The sequence below is a fragment of the Carassius auratus genome, unplaced genomic scaffold (genome assembly GCF_003368295.1).
Source record: "Carassius auratus strain Wakin unplaced genomic scaffold, ASM336829v1 scaf_tig00216729, whole genome shotgun sequence".
Classification (NCBI taxonomy): domain Eukaryota; kingdom Metazoa; phylum Chordata; class Actinopteri; order Cypriniformes; family Cyprinidae; genus Carassius; species Carassius auratus.
In genome coordinates, this window is record NW_020528711.1 from 7288 (window position 1) to 28081 (window position 20794).

Here is a 20794-nt window from a genome sequence, read left to right on the forward strand (position 1 = left end):
TCTGATATAGTGTTGCCATGGCAACGTGTCAAACTTGAATGTTCTGTTATGGTGAGTTTGAGGCAGACAACAAGCTCAGATTTACATGAAACTCAAAACACATATCAGTATTAGTGATAGCTAGACAATGGCAAAAGCTTTTAAAAGGGCGTGAAGGAGGCACTCTATAGCGCTACCTTTTGTCAAAAGTGGGGGGGTTAGTTTTAGCTACAGACACCAAACTTGGTACATAAATTGTTCTTTTCAAGACGGACAACTTTCTAATTCACAGTCATCAGCTACGACCAACAGGAAGTCGGCTATTTTGATTTGAATATTTAAATTGAGCTCTGATTTAATGCATACTCCTCACAGGAAATGTTCACTATACTCACCAAACTTTGTCTACATGTTGAAAAAACATTGAGGAACTTAAATTGCGAACGGATTTTGGTTAGCTTGAACGGTTTTGTCGTGGTGATTTTTTGAAATGACAGTAAAAAGGGAAATATTAATTGTCTTGTATGTTTAAATTGCAGCTTCCAAACACTTCAAAGCATTTTTTCATACAAAGATAAAATCATTCTGAGGAAATATGCATAGTTTCACGACTTTACAACACTGTATGGATAACAGAAAATTAAAAAACTGTCAGACTTCTCAACTGACATGATCTCACTCTGGCCACTCTGTCTGTGTGAGGAAAGGGAGGGGGAGAGGGAGGGGGAGTGTGAGGGGGTTGGTGACTGTGAATGTTTGGTGACTGACAGTGTGTGTGGATTGTAGGGAGGGGCTGTCTGGCAGAGAGAGAGAGAGAGAGAGAGAGAGAGAGACCTAATCATCCCTTTAATAATAAGGAAAAAAAATCAGTATTTTAAATTGTTATTGTTTTTGTTGTTGCTAATGGTGGTGTTTTTTCCTTTCATTACAGGTTAAGAAATCTCTTAGGCCTTATCCTTTTCTGACAGTTTTAGGGATTTAAAAACATCCTAAGAATCCTTATTTGTGCTGCAAATAATAATTTCAAACTCATTTGATACTGACCTATGACAACCTGTGACGTTACATGACATTTATTAATCTCATGGATGTAACAGTAAAACTCTTCAACTGACAGATAAAGCTGCAATGCAAAACTATTTCACAAATGCGTATAGGTCATTAAAATCATTACAAAACACTAATAAATTATTTAAGGATTTGGTAACACTGTAAAATAATGTCTAATATGTTAACAGTAGTAAATGCATTGGTAACACTTTATAATAACTGCACTCATTAGCTAAGCATTAGTAAATAGTTCATGATTATAAAGCCTTTTCCCTCAATAATAGTCATTATTAAGCAGTAATACATCTATAAATAAATTGTTCTTGGTTTAAAAGCACATATATTACAAAATAGATTAAAGTCTCAGTTGTCCTATAAAATAAATGAATAAACACAACCCAGTTTGATTCAGAATTCAGAAATAATTATTTCAAGATGCATTAAAAGGAAACTGTACACTTGAATAGCTTTTGAGCAATTCTTAAAGGATTAGCATCACCTCCTCTTGTATGATGGTTTGAGGAATATATCTTCCAGATAGTACATCCGCTCCCTATATGCAGAGTATGCAGTCTTCGTAGGGCACCAACTCCCAGAGGGGGCACCATCCCAGTTGCTCAAAAAAAAAAAAAAAAAAAAAAAATCAAACATGCGCCATTCTCCCATGCGCGCTCGCGACCGCTCACACCTCATGTTTGCGGCCGAATGTTCGTAATTGATGGATGGACATCTATGCCTGGGTATAGGACATCAGCAATCCGGCACAGAGAAAAGAAAACTAAAGAAAATAAAACAGGCATAAAGTTGTATTGACATTGGACACTTGAGAGTCTCAAATTTAGGGCCGGTCTCTAAAGTTACATGTGATATTGTTATACACTTTTCTAACGTCAGTAGCATTTGAAGAGAATGACTTACAGTCATAAAAACAACTGTAATTGTTCATCTAGGTGACAGCTATAATGCAAAATTAATTTGAATGTTTGATATTTATTACAACAAACTGTAAGTCATATGTAAATTATGCTACTTTTTCACATGGGCTCAAATGCAAATTTGAAGCTCAATAGCATTTGAGAAGAAAGACTTGCAGTCACAAAACAATTGTAATGTGTTCATATAGGTGTCAGCTACAATGCACACCTTATACATTTTTTATAAATATAAAAATAAAGCGTTACTAAAGTTATATATATTGTTCTGTGTATGTGATTTTCAAAGTCTAGATTGGTCGGATTAACCCTTTAACTGCTGCATCCCTTAAAACTTGATTGTCAGAGGGTTACTGTAAATGCTTATGCCCGCTGGGCACAGTTTTCCCGATGCCACCGGGGTGGCGTTGCACTGATGGCTTGAGCCCGACATCGCTGCTTGCAGCTATATTTATTATTATTATTATTTTTTTTAAACCTTCCGGGCGTTTTGGGGGGCCTTAACATGCTCAAAAACTCTTGAAAATTGGCACACACATTGGAATCTGTGGCCATCAGGACGCCACAGAGACTGGGACCCGGGTGTGGCACAGGGGCTCTACAGCGCCCCCTGGAACACCTTCAGAAATCTTGAACCATAGCTCACACACATTTGCATGTATTGATATGAAACTCTGTACACTTATAGATCTCATTGAGCTGAACAACTTTCACGCTCTATGTCATAGGCTCCGCCCAACAGGAAGTCAGCTATTCAGGGCTGTTTAAAAAAAGCATGCTCTGGAATTTGATATACTTGTCATAGATTTTTTACTTGATTGCCACCAAACTCGGTCAACATGATCTCAAGACATTGGGGATGAAAAATTGCCAGGGGATTTTTGATATCTCAAACGGTTTGCCCGTGGCGTGGCGTTGAAATTAGGTCAAAAAATGAGAAACAGGAAATGCCTATTAACATCTACATACATTGCCTGAGTTTAATCAAACTTCATCGGTTTGTTCGCTGTATGATACCGATCGTATATATGTGACTATTAAGAGTCAACGTTATAGCGCCACCAACTGGCAGCAGGAATTGAGTCATTTTCAAAATGCTTTGAATTAAGCATCTTGTTGTTACTCGATTTGCTTCAAATTTCATTAGAATAATGACAAAACATGGCCGATGTAAATCTGTTGTGGGGATATTGATATCATATATATTGTTGCCATGGCAACATGTCAAACTTGAATATTATGTTATGGTGATTTTGAGGTAGATAACAACCTCAGATTTACATGAAACTCAAAACACATATCAGTATTATTGATAGCTAGACAATGGAAAAAGCTTTTAAAAGGGCGTGGAAGAGGCACTCTACAGCGCCACCTTTTGTCAAAAGTGGGGAGGTTCGTTTTAGCTAGAGACACCAAACTCGCTACGTATATTGTTCTAATCAAGACGGACAACTTTCTAATTTACAGTCATAAGCTACGATCAACAGGAAGTCAGCTATTTTGATTTGAATGTGTATTTTTGAGATTTTACAGTTGTGAATTAATGCATACTCCTCACAGGGGAAGTACACTATACACACCAAACTTTGTCTACATGAAGAAACAACATCGAGGAACTTAAATTGCGAACGGATTTTGGTTAGCTTGAACGGTTTTGACGTGGTGATTTTTTGAAATGACAGTAAGAAAGGAAACATTAATTGTATTGTATGTTTAAATTGCAGCTTCCAAACACTTCAAGGCATTTTTTCATACAAAGATCAAATCATTCTGAGGAAATATGCATAGTTTCACTACTTTACAACACTGTATGGATAAAAGAAAATTAAAAAACTGTCAGACTTCTCAACTGACATGATCTCACCTTGGCCACTCTGTCTGTGTGAAGAAAGGGAGGGGGAGTGTGAGGGGGTTGGTGACTGTGAATTTTTGGTGACTGACAGTGTTTGTGCATTGTAGGGAGGGGCTGTCTGGCAGAGAGAGAGAGAGAGATAGAGACCTAATCATCCCTTTAATAAACAGGAAAAAAAATCTGTATTTTAAATTGTTATTGTTTTTGTTGTTGCTAATGGTGGTGTTTTTTTCCTTTCATTACAGGTTAAGAAATCTCTTAGGCCTTATCCTTTTCTGACAGTTTTAGGGATTTAAAAACATCCTAAGAATCCTTATTTGTGCTGCAAATTATAATTTCAAACTCATTTGATACTGACCTATGAGAACCTGTGACGTGACATGACATTTATTAATCTCATGGATGTAACAGTAAAACTCTTCAACTCACAGATTGAGCTGCAATGCAAGCAAAACTATTTCACAAATGCTTATAGGTCATTAAAATCATTACAAAACACTAATAAATTATTAAAGGATTTGGTAACACTGTATAATAATGTCTAATTTGTTAACATTAGTAAATGCATTGGTAACACTTTATAATAACTGCACTCATTAGCTAAGCATTAGTAAATAGTTCATGATTATAAAGCCTTTTCCCTTAACAATAGTCATTATTAAGCAGTAATACATCTATAAATACATTGTTCTTGGTTTAAAAGCACATATATTACAAAGGAGATTAAAGTCTCAATTGTCTTATGAAATAAATAAACACAACCCAGTTTGATTCAGAATTCAGAAATATTTATTTCAAGATGCAATAAAAGGAAACTGTACACTTGAAAAGGTTTTGAGCGATTCTTGAAGGACTAGCATCACCTCCACTTGTACGATGGTTTGAGGAACATATCTTCCAGATAGTACCGCCACTCCCTATATGCAGAGTGTGCAGTCTTCGTAGACCACCAACTCCCAGAGGGGGCACCATCCCAGTTGCTCAAAAAAAAACAAAAAAACAAAACAAATATGCGCCATTCTCCCATACGCGCTTGATTGTCAGAGGGTTACTGTAAATGCTTATGCCCGCTGGGCACAGTTTTCCAGATGCCACCAGGGTGGCGTTGCACTGATGGCTTGAGCCCGACATCGCTGCTTGCAGCTATATTTCTTCTTATTAGGGCCCGAGCCAATGGGCGCAGGGCCCTATTGTTCCCCTAAGGATTATTCTTATTATTATTATTTTTTTTTAACCTTCCGGGGGTTTTTGGGGGCCTTAACATACTCAAAAACTCTTGAAAATTGGCATACACATTGGAACCTGCGGCCATCAGGTCGCCGCAGAGACTGGAACCCAGGCGTGGCACAGGGGCTCTACAGCGCCCCCTGGAACACCGTCAGAAAATCCTGAACCATAGCTCACATATACTTGCATGTATTTAAATGAAACTCAATACATTTATAGATCTCATTGAGCCGAACAACTTTCACGCTCTATGTCATAGGCTCCGCCCAACAAGAAGTCAGCTATTCAGGGCTGTTTAAAAAAAGCATGCTCTGGAATTTGAAATACTCCTCTGAAGTTTTCCACCCGTTCGCCACAAAACTTGGTGAACATGATCTCAAGACATTGAGGATGAAAAATTGCGAGGGCATTTTTGATATCTCGAACGGTTCGCCCGTGGTGAGGCGTTGAAATTAGGGCACAACATCTGAAACACAAAGTGCCTAAAAACATCCACATACATTTCCTGAGTTTCATCAAACTTCATCGGTTTGTTCATTGTAATATGTTGCTCGCATATACAGTATTGTTCAAAATAATAGCAGTACAATGTGACTAACCAGAATAATCAAGGTTTTTCGTATATTTTTTTATTGCTACGTGGCAAACAAGTTACCAGTAGGTTCAGTAGATTCTCAGAAAACAAATGAGACCCAGCATTCATGATATGCACGCTCTTAAGGCTGTGCAATTGGGCAATTAGTTGAATTAGTTGAAAGGGGTGTGTTCAAAAAAATAGCAGTGTGGCATTTAATCACTGAGGTCATCAATTTTGTGAAGAAACAGGTGTGAATCAGGTGGCCCCTATTTAAGGATGAAGCCAACACTTGTTGAACATGCATTTGAAAGCTGAGGAAAATGGGTCGTTCAAGACATTGTTCAGAAGAACAGCGTACTTTGATTAAAAGGTGGTTAGAGAGGGGAAAACCTATAAAGAGGTGCAAAAAATGATAGGCTGTTCAGCTAAAATGATCTCCAATGCCTTAAAATGGAGAGCAAAACCAGAGAGACGTGGAAGAAAACGGAAGACAACCATCAAAATGGATAGAAGAATAACCAGAATGGCAAAGGCTCAGCCAATGATCACCTCCAGGATGATCAAAGACAGTCTGGAGTTACCTGTAAGTACTGTGACAATTAGAAGACGTCTGTGTGAAGCTAATCTATTTTCAAGAATCCCCCGCAAAGTCCCTCTGTTAAAAAAAAGGCATGTGCAGAAGAGGTTACAATTTGCCAAAGAACACATCAACTGGCCTAAAGAGAAATGGAGGAACATTTTGTGGACTGATGAGAGTAAAATTGTTCTTTTTGGGTCCAAGGGCCACAGGCAGTTTGTGAGACGACCCCCAAACTCTGAATTCAAGCCACAGTACACAGTGAAGACAGTGAAGCATGGAGGTGCAAGCATCATGATATGGGCATGTTTCTCCTACTATGGTGTTGGGCCTATTTATCGCATACCAGGGATCATGGATCAGTTTGCATATGTTAAAATACTTGAAGAGGTCATGTTGCCCTATGCTGAAGAGGACATGCCCTTGAAATGGTTGTTTCAACAAGACAATGACCCAAAACACACTAGTAAACGGGCAAAGTCTTGGTTCCAAACCAACAAAATTAATGTTATGGAGTGGCCAGCCCAATCTCCAGACCTTAATCCAATTGAGAACTTGTGGGGTGATATCAAAAATGCTGTTTCTGAAGCAAAACCAAGAAATGTGAATGAATTGTGGAATGTTGTTAAAGAATCATGGAGTGGAATAACAGCTGAGAGGTGCCACAAGTTGGTTGACTCCATGCCACACAGATGTCAAGCAGTTTTAAAAAACTGTGGTCATACAACTAAATATTAGTTTAGTGATTCACAGGATTGCTAAATCCCAGAAAAAAAAAAATGTTTGTACAAAATAGTTTTGAGTTTGTACAGTCAAAGGTAGACACTGCTATTTTTTTGAACACACCCCTTTCAACTAATTGCCCAATTGCACAGCCTTAAGAGCGTGCATATCATGAATGCTGGGTCTTGTTTGTTGTCTGACAATCTACTGAACCTACTGGTAACTTGTTTGCCACGTAGCAATAAAAAATATACTAAAAACCTTGATTATTCTGGTTAGTCACATTGTACTGCTATTATTTTGAACAATACTGTACCTAATGTAAGTTACTTTGCAGTAACCATGAATTTGTCAACATTCTTCTCACCACTGATAATGTGATTTGGACTTGAGGCTATTTTGTCCAGCGTTCTTTCATTTTGGACACCTCATACATTGAGTGACGGAACACTTCTCTTTTATTATATATTTAAATATTTGGTATTGCTGGATTCAGCACAACCCCACCTTTCCAACAAGCCATCATATGTGTTTCTATGATAATGCCAGCCAAAGCAAGCACAAAGTAAATGAAAACATTCTGCATAGATATTAAATTTGTGCATGTCCGCTTATTTTAGATATATGTTTACATGTGTCTATTTATTCCATACATCAAGATATTCACATCCAGTCTTTTCTAGTAGTTAAATCAACTTCCTGACTACAAACATGTCAAGTTTCAAAGCTCTCAGAGCTTGTGTGATTGATCTGCATTAGTTTATATGCCTTAACTCCCATACGCACAGGCTATATTTTAGTCCTTTATTGGTTTTGGGGTGTATAACAATATCTGTTAATTTAACAATCTTAGCAGTAAAATATTTATTTTCATTGTTGGGTTTAGTTCTACCTCCGGTAGGGGTATCTCGAAAACTAAAGCACTTTTTGACCATTTGTCACTAGCCTAAAGTTGTTGTAACTCAGGCATAAAATGTTCAATCTTCCCCAAACTTCACGTTTGATAAGAGTCCTGGCCTGAACACATCTGAAGGACAATATTCCATTATAATGATAGCGACACCTGCTGGCAACAGGAAGATTGGCAAATATATTGAATATACTTTGATATATTCCACTTATATTTATGACTTTAAATGCATATTTCTCACCGTTCACCTTTTTACTAAAGCCATTCGCTGGCAGTGAGCCCGGGTGCGAGGGCCCGTTCATCGCTGCTTGCAGCTTTAATATTCATTTTTGTAATGTTGTTATTGTTTGTCTTTTTCTCATTGTTACTATGCACTTAAAATGGTTTGAGATGGATAGAAATGTCATCGCTGTGTGAGTTTAGTCTTTTTCAAAATTCATCTTTGCAATGTACACTTCGTGTTTTTTTTTGTTTTGTTTTTTTGAATTAAATATTCTACATAGTAGTGATATTGCTGTGAATTTCATGTTTTTCGATTATTATTATTATTTTTTATTTACGTTAATATAAATATTTTAGATTTAAAATCATAAGATTAGATTTTTTTTTTCAGTGTTACTAGCAAACACTAACAGCAATGTACATTATTGTTAGTATTTTGTAAGTATTACCTGTCCATACATTGCACTTGAAAAAAAAGCTATTGTGGCTCTTTTCGGTGAATTAAATGTATATATTTTTAAATATATGGGATATCAAATAAGGGTTAGCACAAATGTAATCCAAAAGTAAACGGATTACGTTACCAAAAATGTGTAATCTAAGATATTATATTACTGACTACAAATTGTTTCATGTAATCTGTAATCAGTAACTGATTACAATTCACAAGTAATCTACCCAGCTATGTATGTATGTATGTATATATATATTAGGGGTGTAACGGTTCACAAAATTCACGGTTCGGTTCGATACGATACACTGATGTCACGGTTCGGTTCGGTACGTTTTAGATACAGCAAAATGTAAAAACATCTCAACTTTTCAGAATGGCGCAAACGCACCGCAGGTCATGTGACAAGAACTAACCAATCAGCTTCATCCTTTCCCGTAACAACGTTGAAAGCTCAGCCAAGATGAAGGAACAGCTGATCATAGTTGTATATGAATTGCAATTTTGAAATAAATTTAGTAGCAGAGCTAGCCTACTGCAAGCGATTTTTAGAGATGCAAATCCATTTATCCTTTGCTGAAATTTCCGCGTCTTCATGGAGAGAGCACGTCATTGTTGCTTAGCAAAGGCAGTCGCCTCAGGGCGCTTCTGCCCGAGCACTTTGGAAAGGAGGAGAAAGACACGCCTAGCGTTTTCCACGCGTTTTTAGGTGCGATATGTGAACGGCCCCTGAGGTGCTCGCTCACGCTCTGAAGGCTCGTTGCAAAATGTCTAATGCATTTAACAGACCAGAAATAGAAGATCCTCCAATAACCAACAGGTCTGGTGTCTGGGTGCACTTTGGATTCCCTGTAAGCTATAATGATGAAAGAATGAATGGTAAATAGTAAGGTCTCATATCCGCGGCTATAACTCTCAGGAAGTCACAGAGAGAGGGTCACGTTCCCATTCACATCAACGGAGAGGTAGTAGAGACCGTTAAGAGCTACAAGTTCCTTGGCATTAACATCTCTGAGGATCTTTTCTGGAGCCTTCACTCAGAGACCATAGTGAGAACAGCCCATCAGGGTCTCTACTTCCTGCGGAGACTGAAGAGGTTTGGCATCTCCTCTAACATCATGTCAAACTTCTACCGCTGCACTATAGAGAGCATTCTGACCAGCTGCATCACTGTATGGTACGGCAACTGCTCTTCCTTGGACCGCAAAGCTCTTCAGTGAGTGGTGAGAACAGCAGAGCTCATCATTGGACATAAACTCCCAGCCTTACAGGACATCTATCAAACTCGCTGCTTGAGAAAGGCTCGCAGCATCATCAAGGACCACACTCACCCTTCTCATCACCTGTTTGCCACACTGCCATCTGGCAGACGTTTCCGATCCATCAGTTCACGGACAACCAGACTGAAGAACAGCTTCTATCTTCAAGCCACAAGACTACTTAACAATCAGCTTTCCTCCATCTAAAAACCGGAATACATGCTGCTCTTATGTTTACTTCATTGTACTTGCCTTGCACTGCCACTTTTTAAAAAAATACTCCTTAATGTTTCTCTGTGACACTCTACAATGACTTTTGGACATTGCTCTACTCAGGAATATATCTGAATGTGTGCTGCTCTTAAGTTTATTTATTGCATCTGCACTGCCACTTTAATTTTCCTACATGTAGCTCTACGTCACACTACTAAGACATTTTAGACACTGTTCCACCTCAGTAATCATAATACTACCTCAGGACTTCTTATGTACTCTATATATTCTAAACACTGATTACCTTTATTGTACCTGTTACTTCCACTTATTTGTACATACTGCTCTGTCTGTGTCTTTCTGTCTAAATGCACTGTAGTCACTCAATCTCAGTGCTCTCCATGTACGTCTATGTCTTATGTCTTGTTATTGTCACTGTGTTTCTGAGCCTCGTCACAAGCATTTCAATGCCCAGTTTTCCCCAGTGTTAACAATGCAAATGACAAATAAATGCCTCTTGACTCCTGATAACGTAAATGAAGCCTACCAATCGCCGCGGTGATGTCTTTTGCCCTGTTTGAGTCAGTTGGAAATGTCGGTTTAAATGCTGCGGGGATAGTTTGTTGCATGTTTTTTATTTTTTTGTATTCCCGCTGGTGTACCCTATTGTCATGTAGCAGATGCGACATACCATTGTTTTTTTTGTCCACCACTCTCTTGCCATCACCATTATAGCTTACAGGCAATCCAAAGTGCACCCAAACACCAGACCTGTTGGTTATTGGAGGATCTTCTATTTCTGGTCTGTTAAACGCATTGGCTATTTTGCAACGAGCCTTCAGCGCGTACTGAGTGAGTAGCCTAACATAAACATATAAGTTGGTGTTTTTTTCTTCTTCGGGGGTGTCAGGAGTGTTGCCTGTTACGTCGTTTGGGTTATTGGGCTACCTTGTTGAACACACATCATTATATTTAACTTTTTTTTTTTCTTTTTTCAAAATATAATTAATTAGTACAGCGAACCGTTCGGTACATAATCCGAACCGAAACCCTCGTACTGAACGGTTCAATGCGAATACGCGTATCGTTACACCGTTATATATATACACACAATACAGACCAAAAGTTTGGACACACCTTCTCATTCAAAGAGTTTTCTTTATTTTCATGACTATGAAAATTGTGGAGTCAGACTGAAGGCATCAAAACTATGAATTAACACATGTGGAATTATATACATAACAAAAAAGTGTGAAACAACTGAAAATGTCATATTCTAGGTTCTTCAAAGTTTGATCACTGCTTTGCACACTTTTGGCATCCCCGAGAGATGCTTAGCACTTGGGGCAGCAGTGGCTCTGTGGTTCATTTAGGTTGTCTACAAACCGGAAGGTTGGTGGTTCAATCCCAGGCTCCACCTGACCAAGTGTTGAGGTGTCCTTGAGAAAGACACCTAACCCCAGCTGCTCCTGACGAGCTGGATGGTGCCTTGAATGGCTGACACCGCAGTCGGTGTATGAATGAGTGTGTGAATAGGTGAATGTGAGGCAAATTGTAAAGTGCTTTGGATGGCCATGTGGTCTGTTGAAAGCGCTATATAAATGCAGTCCATTTACCATTTAGCACTTGTTGGCTCTTTTGCCTTCAGTCTGCGGTCCAGCTCACCCCTAAACCATCTCGACTGGGTTCAGGTCCGGTGACTGTGGAGGCCACGTCATCTGGCGCAGCACCCCATCACTCTCCTTCTTGGTCAAATAGCCCTTGATGCCTTCGGTGTGACTCTACAATTTTCATAGTCATGAAAATAAAGAAAACTCTTTGAATGAGAAGGTGTGTCCAGACTTTTGGCCTGTACTGTGTGTGTATATATATAGTGTATTTGTGTGTATGTATGTATGTTTTGTGTATGTGTATATGTATATAATATATATATATTTTAAATTCTGTTTTCTTAGACTTGTGTCTTTGCGAGACTTATTCATTACCTACAGCACTTCAGATCTGATGTCGGACCCAGTAAACATTAAAACAATTGTGGTACAATTTAATCTGTTTATTATTACATTAATAATAATAATAATAATAATAATAATAGTAATAAATAATAAAGTTAGGTAAAAACTGTTTGCCTGAATGCACAGTAAGTCGCTTTGGATAAAAGTGTCTGCTAAATGCATAAATTAAAATTAAATTAATAAATCTAAAATAATTTGAATACAAGCACACACAGAGCAGCACAGTGAACTTTAAACTTTTGCACACCTAAATAGGCTAAATGGAGATTGCTGAAAAATGAATAGTTTCTGTCTGTTTGATTTTTGAATTAGGTCTCCTCTGTTGGAATAGAATTGGCTAGATGGTGCAGTAACAAAAAATAGGGTCCTAGTAGAAATGCGGTCTTGAAACTTCAGCCTCTGGTATTCCTGGAACACTGGTTTTGGGTTGTTTTTGTTTAGACCAATATGAAAATTTACCCAAGTTTTTACCCTGGCTTGCCTCGCCTCTGGCTTGCTTAGTTGGGGTCACTTCATCTAAAGGGATAATGTTGACATGATTGCAAATTATTGCACAGATACTATTTAAACTGATCTGAGATGATGACATCATTGAATTCAATGATGAACTGCCTTTAACTGTCATTTTGCAATATTGACGCACTGTTTTCCTAATTAATGTTGTTCAGTTGCTTTGACACAATCCTTTTTGTTTAAAGTGCTTTATAAATAAAGTTGACTTGACCCTGCAAACACGCAGAGCTGTAAATGTGAACTGGTGGATCGATAAGAAAATAATGCAGCTAAACTTTAAAATTTGTAACGAATTATTTATTGACTAATTATTTTAATGATTAATCCTTTTGACTTAAAAAAAAATGGTTTATTGGCTGAAATGTGAAGTGTATAATTTTATAAAACTTTTTGTTTTTGTGAAAAACTTGTATCTGAACTATAAATATTGCCCTTTATTGTCATTTTACAGTTTAGTATGTTACTGTAGACATTGCAATATGGTATATATTGTACTTGTGCAGGTCTTAAAAAAGTCTTAAATTTGATCTCGAAAATCCTGCAGAAACCATGCAATAGATAAAATGTATATTGGCAGAAATATGAGATTCATCCTGCTGTAATCCTCTGTCTGTTGTTCCCACAGTATTCTCAGCTGCTGAATAAGCTGTATTGTCAGCTAGCAAAAACGTGTCCTGTGGATGTACTGGTGGGCAGAGAGCCACCTAAGGGTACCATGCTAAGAGCCACCGCGATTTATAAGAAATCAGAACATGTTTCTGAGGTGGTAATCCGCTGTCCACACCACCAGAGCATTGCTGAGAACAACGAAGGTTTGTGTACTTTAACTTAATCCTTTGCCATGTATAATCACACTGGTTTGATCACTCTGGGCTGGTCCCTGAAGTATATGATCACACTGGTGTGATTAGAACGTTCAGAGCATCACATGATCAACTGCTAAATTCAAATCTGCTTTAGCGCTAAACCAGAGATGGACACGCTCAGCACTTTTTAGCATACATCACAGATCTTCAGTGTTTTCAACCACATAATGCTCATTTTAAGTTTCAGACATTTAAACACAGAAGTATTAGCAATATATATTTCAGATATCAAAATTAAAAGAAATAAACATTTGAAATATGATTATAAATGGCAACTAAGGAAAATCCCAAATTCAGTATCTCAAAAAATGTGAATATTGTGACAAGGTTTAATAATGAAGACACTTGGTGCCACACTCTTATCAGCTAATTAACTCAAAACACCTGCAAATGTGGTAGAAAAAGTGTACAAGCAATAGGGATAACCACACCCTGGAGAGGATTGTGAAACAAAACCAATTCAAAAATGTGGGGGAGATTCACAAAGAGTGGACTGCAGCTGGAGTCAGTGCTTCAAGAACCACTACGCACAGACGTATGCAAGACATGGGTTTCCGCTGTCGCATTCCTTGTGTCGAGCCACTCTTGAACAACAAATGGTGTCAGAAGCGTCTCACCTGGGCTATAGACGAAAAGGACTGGACTGCTGCTGAGTGGTCCAAAGTTATGTTCTCCGATGAAAGTAAATTTTGCATTTGCTTTGGAAATCATGGTCCCAGTGTCTGGAGAAAGACAGGAGAGGCACAAAATCCAAGTTGCTTGAGGTCCAGTGTAAAGTTTCCACAGTCAGTGATGGTTTGGGGTGCCATGTCATCTGATGGTGTTCGTCCACTGTATTTTCTGAGGTCCAAGTTCAACGCAGCCGTATACCTGGAAGTTTTAGAGCACTTTGTGATTCCTGCTGCTGACCAACTTTATGGAGATGCAGATTTCATTTTCCAACAGGACTTGACACCTGCACACAGTGCCAAAGCTACCAGTACCTGGTTTAACCTCTTAAACTGCACTCCGACGCCGGCGTCCTGAACTCCCATTGTTTTCATGTGTCAATAATTACGAATGGATTAAATGAAATGGGACAAATATATGATACAAAACTGTTTCATTATAAAGATCTAAGCCTCAAGCATCAAGTTCAACGAAGCAGTAACGTTGTAATATGGATGATAATTCCTTTGTTTCAGTTCTTCAGGGACAGAATTGTGTGTCCATTATTGAATAACACGGGCTCATAAACTGCATCTTGGAGGTAAAATAATTACATCTTGGAGGTAAAAAAATAACATGGTTTTGTAGTGTACAGTCGTGGCCAAAAGTTTTGAGAATTGCATAAATATAAGTTTTCAAAAAGTTTACTGCTGAACTGCTTTTAGATCTTTGTTTCAGTTGTTTCTGTGATGTACTGAAATATAATTACAAGCACTTCATATGTTTCAAAGGCTTTTAGCGACAATTACATGACATTTATGCAAAGAGTCAGTATTTGCAGTGTTGGCCCTTCTTTTTCAGGACCTCTGCAATTCGACTGGGCATGCTCTCAATCAACTTCTGGGCCAAATACTGACTGATAGCAACCCATTCTTTCATAATCACTTGGAGTTTGTCAGAATTAGTGGGTTTTTGTTTGTCCACCTGCCTCTTGAGGATTAACCACAAGTTCTCAATGGGATTAAGATCTGGGGAGTTTACAGGCCATGGACCCAAAATTTCAACATTCTGGTCCTCGAGGCACTTTTTTATTTTTTTTTTAAGTTATCACCTTTGCCTTATGGCACGGTGTTCCATTGTACCTTGAAAATGCATTGTTCTTCACCAAACTGTTGTTGGATTGTTGGAAGAAGTTGCTGTTGGAGGGTGTTTTGGTACCATTCTTTATTCATGACTGTGTTTTTGGGCAGAATTGTGAGTGAGCCCACTCCCTTGGATAAGAAGCAACCCCACACATGAATGGTGTCAGGATGCTTTACTGTTGGCATGACACAGGACTGATGGTAGTGCTCACCTTTTCTTCGCCGGATAAGCCTTTTTCCAGATGCCCCAAACAATCAGAACGAGGCTTCATCGGAGAATATGACTTTGCCCCAGTCCTCAGCAGTCCAATGACTATACTTTCGGCAGAAAATCAATCTGTTCCTGATGTTCTTTGCTGCCCTTCTTGACACCAGGCCATCTTCCAAAAGTCTTCGCCTCACTGTGCGTGCAGATGCGCGCTCAACTGCCTGCTGCCATTCATGAGCAAGCTCTGCACTGGTGGCACTCCGATCCCGCAGCTGAATCCTCTTTAGGAGACGATCCTGGCGCTTGCTGGACTTTCTTGGACGCCCTGAAGCCTTCTTTACAAGAATTTAACCTCTTTCCTTGAAGTTCTTGATGATCCTATAAATTGTTGATTTAGGTGCAATCTTAGTAGCCACAATATCCTTGCCTGTGAAACCATTTTTATGCAATGCAATGATGGCTGCACGTGTTTCTTTGCAGGTCACCATGGTTAACAATGGAAGAACAATGATTTCAAGCATCACCCTCCTTTTAGAATGTCAAGTCTGTCATTCTAACCCAATCAGCCTGACATAATGATCTCCAGCCTTGTGCTTGTCAACATTCTCACCTGAGTTAACAAGACGATTACTGAAATTATCTCAGCAGGTCCTTTAATGACAACAATGAAATGCAGTGGAAAGGTTTTTTGGGATTTAATTAATTTTCATGGCAAAGAAGGACTATGCAATTTATCTGATAATGCTTCATAACATGCTGGAGTATATGCAAATTGCTATTATAAAAACTTAGGCACCAACTTTTCCAATTTCCAATATTTATGTAATTCTCAAAACTTTTGGCCACGACTGTACAGTGTCACAAACAGAATGAGACGATCCACAAAAAAAAAAAAAAAAAATGAAAGGTGGAAGAATGCTTATTTGAATTCTGGTGCTCTCTCGTGACGGCTCGTGCCGCTTGCTCTGATGCACCTGTCATCTGATGGAAGCAGAACTTAGCGATCAACTTTTTCTTTGTTTTATTTTGCAACAGTTTTCATATATGTGAGTGTGTTTTATGTTGAATGTGCCTGTATCTGCATTATTACCAACTTTTTTTATATATATATTTTATTTACACAGTTTCAATTACACAAACAGTGTAAATATAGACATAAAAAGTACAAATAAAGACACATAAACTGTATAGATAATATAAAAGTAAAATCAACTAAACAGAGAGAGAAAAAAAATACAAAGTACTGTTAGTAAAGGAGCAATCAGCACTGGTAAGAATATGCTTGTTATCTCAACAAAGTGAAATACATGTACATGGAGAGAGGCAATGATAATGCATACACACCTAAATACCGACAGGGTTATAGTCTCGACAAATACAACATAAAAGGCTGCCACATTTTGTCAAAGGTCGCAGAGGTCAAACAAACGCTATGTCGAACCCTCTGTAATGGAAACAGGTCAATTTAGCTCAAAGGGAATCATTTAAGATTTTAAAGGGAATTTGAACAGAATGACTGTTTCACGGGTGGTCACGGAGACGCCCTGCGATTCAGTGAACGAGCCGTCTAACATCAAATCTGCGCTGGATACTAATATCCAAACTATAGTGAAACACTATCAATTAGCACAGTAACAAGATCGGCAGTTTAAGACATTAACTTGTAAGCACAAAACACAAGATACTCCTTTCAATATGAATAAGGCTTTATTAGATAAATCTAAGACATATAAACTAATCTAACACATAAACACAAGCTCTCACATATTCACACAAGTTGCAGGAAGATCGAAAGTTAGGGAAAGGTGAGTTTAAGAGAATGGAAACATGGAATCCCAAGTTTACAGCAATACGTTAAATTGCATAGACATGAACAACCATCAATCACGTAATTAGCCCTCGCATTGAGTTCCTCAATGTGACTAAAATTATATTAGATACACCAGCACAACAAATATCTGGGGATACATTGCCTTCGTTTCCTGTGAAAGGGACTCCTGTTGAAAGGGGTATCCCGGTGTCGCTAGTAGTGGCTGAAGTGACGTCTTGGGAAGCCCGTGGTTGTTGGGCGTTGGCTGAAAGTGCAGAGTCGTGTGCTCTGGTTGAAGTTGAACGGGCACCCGAGGTCAGGCATCGGAGACTCGACGTTACAAAGCTTAACTCAGAACACGAAACTCTCAAACGGAAAAGAAAAGAAATAAAGTTTGACGAGACTAGGTTGTGTTCCTTCTCATCGTGGCTAAGTAGCAGCAGGCGTGCAGGCTGAAGCACGCAGAACCGCGCTCAAAGAACAATGATGACTAAACAGCATGGCTAGAAGCTAAAAGCTAAAGCTAGGTAGCAAAGCTACAAGCTAAGCGCTAAGAGTAGGCTAAAATGACTAATAGCAGCAGCATAGCTCGAGACTAAAAAGCAGACTAAAAGCCAGATTTTATGGTGTCCAAAGGTATTTAAACTTGCCTGTGGGCCACACCTCAAATGTTGTCTTGACCAATCAGATATTGTCTTGGCTCAGGGGGGTATCATAAATCATATGTTTATCTTACCAAGCATGTGGTCCGAATTTTCCTGCTCTGGCAGGGTCTAATTTTGGACATGATTCCTATAACACGAATATGATACATGGGACAAATAAATTATTGTCTGTACTAATTCAAGCAAGAAGATTTGATCACACACATACCAAACACAATTATGGATTGTTAAGCTATGCCATAGTTATTAAAAAATATATATATATACACAATAAGTGATTATAACATGATAGTGAAATGTGTGGGTTACACATAAATGAATATGGAGTGAAGTGATGGACTGATTCATTTAGAAGTCTTTTTGAGTTCATTCTGGTCCATATATATGTACAAAAGCAGTTTCTTTGCCATTCTTTCGACAAATACTTCTGTGGAGACAAAATCCCTTCCCCCTTAGGAATTTCAGTCTAGTTCTGCTAGGTGGGGGGAAGTCAATGGAAGTGTTTAACTCATGGGTTTCCATGTGATGTCCAGCGTTGCATTTCAATTACGAACAACAAATTTGACACCAAATTTCTCTTCTTCGAATTTAGATTGTAAATAATTGTTCTAGTGGTGTTAATGTTGAAAGCTGTTGTGTGAACAAGTTGGTTGGTCATCTTGCTTGGTTCTTGTGGCACTAGAACTGATTTATGACTTCCTGAGGAATTCGGCTCGTGTTTCAATGCACACAGCTTTGATAGACTCTTTAATTTGTCTGGTTCGACTCATTTCTGTTACACCTCTCTAGATGCAATAGGTGAGTGATTTCTAATAACCAGGTCTTAAAAGATGGCACATTTTCATTTTTCCATAAAGTAAAAATATTTATTTTTGCAATGATCATACTATTGTGGTGAGGTGGGCGTGGGAAGCCGAAAATACTGCAGCGGGAGAAAGAATGTGGGGACGAGCGGTAATAAGGAGGTCAAATGATTAATGATTAACACCTGTTTGTAATTCCAGTGATTGGGGAGAGAGGATTTATAAGCGCCGAGCAGACCGGCGAGGGGGAACTTTGAGAGAGCAGAGCTGAGCAGTGTGTGTGTGTGTGCGGATGTATATGTTTAAAGGCAGAGAGCCGAACCGCAGTTTACTTTTGTTTATCCTGTTTTATTTTGATTTAATAAAGAGCATTTTTCGCCAACCCTGTCTTCCTTGTCCATTATCTAACGAACTGTTTTACAACTATATTGTACCGTTTTTTGTTGAAGATGGGTTAGAGTAGTAAGGTGTCGGGCCTTGCCCAATATAGCAGTGTAAGGGTCTTGGGTGATATCACAACCATGAATCGTGGAGAGGCAAATGAAAATATCAGACCAGAATTCATATAGCTTGGGGCAGAACCAAGAGATGACCAAGAGTGCCCTCTTCTGCTTTACATTTTGGACAGATTGGGGAAACAGATTAATAAAAAGAGTAGTTTAGTGCAGGAATAGAGTCTATGGAGTCTATGGATTACTTTGAATTGGATGAGTTGATGTCGAGAGTTTATCGAGCATGAGTGGATGGAGGAAAGGCAAGTATCCCAGTCATCAGCACTGATTGTAATACCAAGATCTTTCTCCCAGGCTTCTTTTAGTTGTTGAGTAGGAGCAGGCTCATAAACTGTAAAAATGTTGATAAAATGAGAGACAAGTCTCCTCGAATCAGGGGCCTGGTTTAGTAGAGCGTACAAATCTGTGGAGACAGGGAGTGACTCGAAGTTTATGTTCTTGCGTGTGTAATCCCTAATCTGGAGGAAACGGAAGAAATGTAAAGGTAGGAGTGTATATTTTTCCTTCAGTTGCATGAAGGTAGCGAAAGCTTTTTCAATGTAAAGGTCCGCTAAAGTGGGAAGACCTTTGTTCTTCCAGATCAAAAAAGTGTTATCACTTAAAGGTGGGGGGGGGGGGGGCAAATAGGGGTGTAAGATGAAAAATCGGGGTAGATTGTATGTTTTTTTTTTATTTGTTGCCAAATTCTTAGGGAGCTGGCAACTATGAACCTATAACCAGCGATAGCTGTCGGAAGTTTGTTTGTTGAAAAAAGAAGAGCGGGAAGAGAGCCTTCAGGAAAGTCCTGTTCAATTGCAAGCCATGCAGGGGTAGAATCTGTAACATTACCTGGGTGTGCATTTTGCCAATACGTCAAGGCTCTACAATTTGCGGCCCAGTAGTAGTGCTGGAAATTAGGCAGGCTAAGGCCTCCTGTCGATTTGGGTTTGGTGATGTGTTTTTTAGAAATGCGGTGTACCTTAAATCCCCAAATGAAAGAAAAGATTATGGAGTTCAAAAGCTTGAAAAATGTTCTCAGTATGAATATAGGCAAAGATTTGAAAAGATAGAGGAACCTGGGGAGAGCCATCATTTTAATTGCGTTCACGCGCCCTATCATAGATAAGGGTAATAGCCTCAAGGTTTCAATATTAGATTTAAGTTTTTCTAACATATGTAAATAGTTCAATTTATAAATTTGTTTGGGGTCTTTGGGAATAACCAATCCTAAATATTTTATTTTTTCTGTGACAATATGGAAGGGCAAGCTGTTAACAAAATTTGGGCTCAAGTTATTTTTGAGAGATAAGAATTCGCTTTTGTCCCAATTTATAGTGTAGCCAGACAGTTCACCAAATGTATTAATAAGTTTGAGTAATAGAGGAACTGATTCTTCAGGATGGGAGAGGAACAGGACTACATCGTCCGCGTAAAGCGAAATACGGTGGTCAACTTTGCCTAGGATTAAAGGAGCAATGGAGGGGTGATTCCTTATATTGGTGGCGAGAGGTTCCATTGCCAGTGCAAAAAGCAGTGGGCTTAGCGGGCAGCCTTGATGGCGGGATCGTTGCAATGAAAAAATGGGTGATTTGTCGCAATTATTGACAACCAAAGCTGTCGGGTGGGCGTATAGCATTTCGACCCAGGAGGCAAAATTAGCA

At 38.7% G+C, this 20794-nt stretch overlaps 1 protein-coding gene across 1 annotated transcript in view; it reads left to right on the top strand.

Annotated features, from left to right (window-relative positions):
- Positions 1–9419: 9419 nt before the first annotated feature.
- LOC113098897 (cellular tumor antigen p53) overlaps positions 9420–20794 on the top strand; it is a gene marked incomplete at its 5' end in the record, with an annotated part of 62721 nt that continues 51346 nt past the window's right edge. The window contains 3 exons of the mRNA XM_026263953.1: positions 9420–9716; positions 13045–13051; positions 13126–13312. Coding sequence (XP_026119738.1) covers positions 9420–9716; positions 13045–13051; positions 13126–13312 — 491 coding nt within the window. The remainder of the gene's footprint in view (positions 9717–13044; positions 13052–13125; positions 13313–20794) is intronic.